Below are 7,951 nucleotides of genomic sequence, written 5' to 3'. Positions count from 1 at the left end.
GAATATTATCCAGCCAAGGATCATGCAAGAATAGTACCCCTCTTCCATTTCCAATTGTGGTTTACACCATTTGAAAGACATATTTTCTTGTTTTTAACTGTGTGTAACAGAAAAATCAAACCCTATAAGCTTATATAACCATTTTGATGACTAACTGTGTGTATTCTCTGCTCCAAAAAATATTTTAACGGTTCATGATCAGTTTTAACGATGAAAGGCTTAAATTGTAGATACGATTTCCATTTTTTCACAACCATAATTAACGCGAGTAATTCTTTCTCATATGTAGAAAGAAGTTTATTATTATGAGAAAGAGACTTGCTTATGAATGCCATAGGTTGTCATTTCTAAATTAAAGCAACCCCATACCAATATTGCTTGCATCTGTCTCTACAATAAATGTATCATTAAAATCAGGTAATGCCAAAACTGGTGGGAGTACACATTGCTGTTTTTAATTTGTCAAAAGTTTTTGTGAAATTTCAGACCATACAAAACTATATTTTTTTAACAAATTAATTAGTGGAATAGGCCAATGTTTCATTGCTAACAATTTATCAGGATCTGCTTCTACTCCATCAACTGAGTTCCCTTTATATATAAGAGTGAGGGTATTTAGGTAATTATTGAATGTTTCATTAATTAATAATAAACAGATTAATTATAAATGTTATGTTATAATTTCAGTCATTGGATTATCTTGTCTTCATCTTGACCGCATATTCCATTGTTGAAACTTTTTAGACATTTAGGTTTAGACATTAAGGAGACATGCCGTAATAGTAATCTCTCATGATTTTATCGAGTTCAGCCATTACTTTCTTTGGGATGACTATTTGTTATGTTCAGAAGCCAATAATTTCAAAGATGACTCTTTTAACGAGCTCAATTCTACCTGCATAAGATAGTTTTTTCGTAGCCCAACCCAAGAAATAATTTCTAACCTTTTCTACCAGTTGTCTGAAGAGATTATATTAGAGTTGTTTTGATGATAAGGGTACTCCAAGGTATTTAACTGATAGTTCACCTTCCTTGATTTCCATAATATTGAATATGTTTTCCTTCTTTTCTTCATTAACCCCTCCATAGAAAACCTGACTTTTGTTCTCATTGATGTATAAACCTGTAATACTCGAAAAGATTGTTAAAACTTTTTTGATTATACTATAACAGATTCAACATCCGCATAAGCCACAAAAAATAGATCATTTGTAAAACATATATGGGTTATTGCTTCTTCTTTGCAATACGGGTGAAATTTGAAATAATGACTTCTCAAAAACATTTTAAAAATGCAGTCAAGAATTTCAATTATTTAGACGAATAGGTAAGGAGATATATGGTCTCCTTGTCTTACTCCCCTTTCACCCTTGAAAAAGCCTCCATGAATACCATTCACGCTCACAACAAAGTGAGGAGTGGAAACACATTGCATAATTCAATCAATGAAAATGATTAGAAAACCTGCAACAAGGAAGAATTCGTAGATTGATCCCCATCTAATCGAGTCAAAAGTTTTTCTAATGTCAATTTTGAAAGCCACACGTGACAATATGTTTTTCTTGCCATATCCATTCAATAAGTTTTGCATGAGTAGAATGTTATGGGAAATAGAGCGTTTAAAAATAAATGTTGATTGCCATAATCCTACAAGCTTATCAATAACTGTTTTCAAACGTTGCGAAAGAATATTTGAAATAATTTTGTAAATAACATTGCAGCATGAAATATGACGAAAGTCCTTAATTTTTTTCCGGAATTGAATTCTTAGTAATCAAATTCAACATTGTGACGTTCCATTGCTTTAACATTTTCCTGTTTTGGAATAATTCCAAAACCCCTTCGCTTACATCTTTACCCACTATCTCTCAGTTTTCTTTGAAGAAATTCGCGTTGAAACCATCTGGACCTGGGCTTTTATCCCCCTTCATCGAAAATACTGTTGAAGATATTTGAAGAGATATAACTTTAGATGTAAATGTACGCATTCAATCTTGGAGAGGAATCGAAAGGAATGAAGAGAATAGAAAACTCTATCATATATGGGATATTTCGTTTGAGAAAGTCACAAGTATAATCAAAGTAAAAACGTTATAGACGCTAATTGATTGTTGTTATTGGCTGTAATTCAATTATTGTTTTATTGTCAAATTTAGAAATTGTCTAGATCTGATCTTAAACTTTTGTATTTTTTCCCTCTTTTGAGTTTTTTTAATTAAACGACACAAATCTATTTTTTTTAAAAGAAAATAGTCTGATATGGGATTAAAAGGTTTTTGAAAATTGATTTTTTCTGAATAAAAACATAATAATAATAAAATTAATATATAATAAAATTTTAAATATATTTTAATATTTTAATTTATGATGTGATTAATGAAATAATAAATAAAATATAAAAATGTGTGTTTTAAAATTTATTTAAATAAAATTTATCAAATTGAGTACAACAAATTATAATAAACACATATTAATTAGGTTTAAATATAAATTTTTCTACTTCTCTTTTAAATGAATAAGGCGGAACGAATAACCTGAATCATATTAAATATATCTGAAAATAAGTTGAATAAATTGAAACGAAAAACTAAGTATAAACTGAAATCAAACTTACCTATCATCATGAACTTATTTATATTTTATCTGAATTTTGGATAATTGTAAAAAAAGTTAATAACTATTTTATATTGGGGATGCGAATAGATGAAATAAAATAATGGAAAATATTGGGTATTGGGTATTGTGTAAAAAGAAATATCAAGTTTGCTATTGAAATTTATTTGTTTTTTTTTATTATTTGAGAGTTTTGTAAAAGAAAAATTGTTTGATAAAAAATAATAATGATTAAATTATTTGAAATTAATAAAAATTAAGGAGTATTTTTTATTTAATTTAATGAAATTAATAATTATAATTAGAAAAAGAGTGTCAAAATAAAATTTCTAAAAAACATCTTTTAGAATTTTTAAGGATTTTAAAAAGATAAAATCTTGATAAATAAATAAGATCTTTTTAGATTAAGGTTAAAAATAAAATTTAAGTTATTTGAAAATAATGATGAGCAATATTATTTTGATAAAAATGACTTAAAAAGTATTAATATATAAGTTTAAAATAAAAAATAATAATTAAAATAAATAATATTTTAGTATTTTAAATGATAAATTAAATAATGTGATAAAGAATAAAAAGAGTAATAAGATGTTTTTTGAATTTAAATTATTTAAATTAATCAAAACGAATCATGCTTAAGTTATTTAAAATTTATTTAAGATTAATTATTTATAATTATCAAATGAGATATATTTATTTTTTATTTTTTTAAACTATTTTTAAAAAATAAGTTATTTGAGATTAGTTTAAAATAAATTATTAATATATATATATATAATTTAATAAAAATATTTTAATAAATATAATAGTTACAATAATAATAATGTAATAAAAAAACTGTAATAACCCTTATATACCACGTATCAAAAGAGCTAATGCAAAAGTGATAATTTATATTATATCGATGAAACCAAATTTTGTATAACTTTAATCAGGTTTGAAAAAAATGTCTAAAATTTTAATTTGTCTCAATAAAGACCCTAATTTCACATTTTGGCCTTAAATTATTATAATATTTTTTAAAAATAAATTATCGCAGATAAATAAAATTAAATATAAGTAATAAAAATAAATTGAAGAAAAACATATCAAAATACAATACTCGTTAACAATCCACATAATAACATATTTGAAATTTAATGAATAAATTGGATCAAATTATTTATATAAACTAATAATGTTTTTTCTCAAATCCGCTCATTTCTTTTATTCATTTATAAACTCATAATTTTTCTTCTCACACCTTGTTCACTTTTGTTTATTATTTTTTCTATAATAGAAGTTGATATACCATTTAATTAAGTCGGAAATAATACATAAAATGTAATATTGATTATTTATGTTTTTAGTCCTTTTTTTCCAAAATTTATCTATTAAAAAAATAGTAATTCATCCGACCATGAAACAATAACTCGAGTTTGTCAGAAACAGACCATGTTGCGCCGTCATCTCATCGTAATTAGAAACAAAGGTTTATCTTTAAATTCACCGCCTTTCACAGTGCTTCTATCCCCTACAGTCAAGCCTATTTTTACATTGGGTGAGGTAGTTTGATATTTTGTATTTTATGTTTTTTATTTTATTTAAAATTTTTTCATAAATATTTATTTCAATAAATTTGAATTTGTTTTAAGAAAATATGAATGGGTAGTGATTTTGGATAGATGTATTATTTTTGGTAAAATAATTTAAAGGTATTTGATATATAATAATTAAATAATTGATAGATAATATTTTAATATTTTAATTAATGAAAATAGGGATGTAATTAGAGGTGAAAAAAATTATCGATATTATAGGTATATCAAAAATATCGTACCACAATATATCGAAAATATCAATTTTTAAGGTATATCAGAAAAAATGTAAGATATGATACCGAAATTATTAGTATGATAAAGGTAAGAGATTTTTCAAATTTTGGAATATCAAGATATACTAAAAAACTGAAATAGTATTTATAAATTAAATATATATTATATATATATATATATATAATATTTATAAGAAAATAATTAAATAGATTTGATATTAATTTAATTATAAAAATATAATTTTTAAATAATATCAAAATATAATTATACTGAAATATTATTTTATATGTCGATGAGATTGTTTTTTTTTAAGTTAATATGTTTTTTAGGTATCAAAAGTATAATATTGATATGTATTGTAACGAAATTAAGGTATACCAAAATCAAGGTAATGTAAATGTATAAAAAAAATTATACCGAAATTAAGGTATACCGAAATTAAGGTAAGGTATAAGTAAGAATTTTTTTATACCGAAAATTTTGGTAAAATATAAGGTATGAATAAAATATTAAGATATATACTGTAACACCCTATATGTGATTGATGAGAGTTTGAATTAAGTGATGTTTAATTATGATTTAATTATATAAAAAAAATTAAAACCTTCTTTTTGTTACTTTATTTAAATTTTAAATACAAAAATACATTCTTATAATTTATATTAAAAAAATCCCAAATAACTTACATCTTCTTTAAAATAGAATTACTTTTAAATTTATAAAAATATTCAAAATCCAATAGGAAACAAGTGCATGTGAACATTTCCCCTGTTCAGAGCTAGTTTGATGCAACTGATTTTGGATTTTTTTTAAAGTATTCCATCTAATATATCATTTTTATTCTAATTATTAAATTATTTAATTTATAAATTAATTTTTTTTACTTTATTCTTATTAAATAAAAATATAATTTAACAATTTACTATAAAATTCCAAAATAATTCACATTTTTTAATCAAATAAACTTTTTTAAAAACAAAATATAAAAATCCAAATCAAACAAACTCTTAGAAAATTAGTATACAGTGTCTATGGTCAGCAAAAACGGAACGGTTGTCTCTACCCCTTACTTTTATGTTAAGATAGAGTTATTTTTATTCATTTTTTTTTTTCTTTCTGAAAATCACTTTTTTATATAATAAATTAATAGTATCACATATTACTAATTTTATTTTTTAATAATAAGTTTTTAATAAGAATTAATCTTCCGTTTGATTTTTTTTTTTCGAAAAATAAATCTACCTAAAACAATTTGGATGTATTTAAGTGATTTTCAAGCAATTTCTTTTTTTGTTAGTATAATTTTTAAAACTTAATTATATCAACTAATTGAAAATAAATCTTGGTTAAGAAAATAATTATGTTTGATTTTCAAATAAAATTTGTCAAGTTAAAATACAATTGTCATGATTTTAACAAATAATGTTAATTGTAGAGAAAAAACTGTTAAAAATAAATAAATAAATTCTCATTTAAACAAAAAATAATAAATAAAAAAGTTAACCACCTAAGCTAAATATTTTTTTTTAAATGCTTAGCATGTCTTAAAAATCCAACAAAATTATAAATAATCCGTAATTCAAACTAATCATGTATCAAGCAAATCGTGAATTACAAGTGAAATAAGATAATCTAATTAAACCGTATCACGAGTATTTGATGAGGTTGATCATGTCACTTTACTCTCGCACTCTCGCCTCGACATGATCGTATTGCATATGTGAGATAGCTACGGAAACATGATATGAACTACATCAAATGCACACTAAATATGTAGAATATTCATCAAATGGTTGAAAGATAGCATTACTCCACCATAATGATTTTTACTTTTATTTTATAAGTGACAACGAACATTTAATCAATGTTTAAACATTAAAAATGTGTTTTTATTAAATGTATTAAATTATAATATTTTTTTTCTTAACAATTATGCAATATTTATCCAATTGTGAATAAGAATCAAACTCGAGATTATACACCCAGTTAACAATTATGCAATATTTATCCAATTATGAATAAGAATCAAACTCGAGATTATACACCCAGATTTTGAGCTTACATAATTTTTTTAATATTAATTAAAGATAATATTGCAGCTAATTATACATTAATTTAGACAACATTAAAACAAAACAAGTTTAAACTAATTAACATTAAAAATAAAGAAAACACATCTAACAACAACATTAATACAAGAACTTTTTTAAACATTAAACTATGTAATTAACTTAGGCCTAGTTTGATTCCCCCAAAAAAAGAAGCATAAACATGATCACTTCTCTCTCCTCCAAAGTTACTCACCGGTAAATCCATTAACGTCGCCGTCGCCGGCAGAAATCCTCTCAAGAGACTGAACCTGGGTTTTCAAAAACTTAACATAAAGAATAGCTTCATCCAACATAGTCGCCGTATCCATCTTTATCCCTCCAGGAACTAACCGTTGAAGAATCCTTATTTTCTCACTAATCTTCTCTCTCCTATGTCGAGCCGCCACGCTTTGAGGATCTTTGGATATCCTAACGTTTCTTCTCTTCGGCGCCTTCACTGAAGCCGGGTCAATAACTATCGGCTGCATGGCGGCTATACGAAATATCATTTCCCTCATCGCCGCCGCGGAATTTTTGTTTCTTTCTTCTTCTGTTGTTGCTGCGGCGGCGGAGACGAAAGAGATGTTGTGAATCGCCGGCGGTGACGGTGGCGGTGGAGGGGTGGGATTGGAATTAGATGGGTGGGGCCCGCCGTAAGCGGTGAAGTTTTCCATTTGCATCATCATTATTAAATTATCTAGATGATCTTCGGGTGTGGATTTCAAGAGGTTCATTAATCTAGAGAGAGAGAATGTATTATCAATTTGTGACATTGTGATAACAACCTAAGGATTTATATATATATATAAAATAATTTATTATTATTATATTTGGCTCAAGCAAATACAGTCCATTTTAACTTTTTAGACACTATTCAGGTCACCTAAACTATTATTATTATTATTATTATTATTATTATTATATATATATATATTAATTTCTATATAATCAACAACCATTTTAATTTCTATATAAAATAATTTACTACCTCTTTAATTAATAATTTAATAATTATTTTTCTGAACAAATATAATTCCTTTTTCATTCAATTAAGTTTTATGTATAATATTTTATTCGTATTTTTATTTTTATTATGAGTTGAAGTGTTGATGGTCAAAAACGAAAAGTTGTAGGGCGTAGGTTTTTATTGTCTTTTATATAATTAGATCTTATATAATTATTAATGGGCTTGAGTCTGTATGTATAAATAATTTAGAGTTTTTAGCTTAATTACTCTTTATAAAGGTTGTTTGTGAAGGTTGATAATATAATACTTAAGATTTTCAAGACTTTTTCCTCTTTAACAAATATCTATTTTTCAGAGTTTCATATTTTCATAACTGTTCTTAGAAAGATCTAATAGTCAAAACCAACATTTGGTATCAGAGCTAGGTTGAAGAACATGTCATCGACAAGATCAACTAGAGATGCGTC

The 7,951-nt window shown here is 24.8% G+C and overlaps 1 protein-coding gene across 1 annotated transcript; it reads right to left on the bottom strand.

Moving 5' to 3' along the window:
• Positions 1 to 6,723: 6,723 nt before the first annotated feature.
• On the bottom strand, positions 6,724 to 7,203 carry LOC124924155 (transcription factor HEC2-like). Its single transcript, XM_047464231.1, has one exon. It carries the CDS (start codon positions 7,201 to 7,203, stop codon positions 6,724 to 6,726), a length of 480 nt encoding a protein of 159 aa, XP_047320187.1.
• Positions 7,204 to 7,951: the final 748 nt, after the last annotated feature.

The sequence above is a fragment of the Impatiens glandulifera genome, chromosome 2, assembly GCF_907164915.1.
Source record: "Impatiens glandulifera chromosome 2, dImpGla2.1, whole genome shotgun sequence".
Classification (NCBI taxonomy): Eukaryota; Viridiplantae; Streptophyta; class Magnoliopsida; order Ericales; family Balsaminaceae; genus Impatiens; species Impatiens glandulifera.
Note: the sequence above shows the minus strand (reverse complement) of the source record. Positions and strands in the feature narration are given on the sequence as shown.

Excerpts from the sequence above, each read along its gene's own strand:
- LOC124924155 (XM_047464231.1), bottom strand. The coding sequence starts at position 7,203 with ATGATGATGCAAATGGAAAACTTCACCGCTTACGGCGGGCCCCACCCA.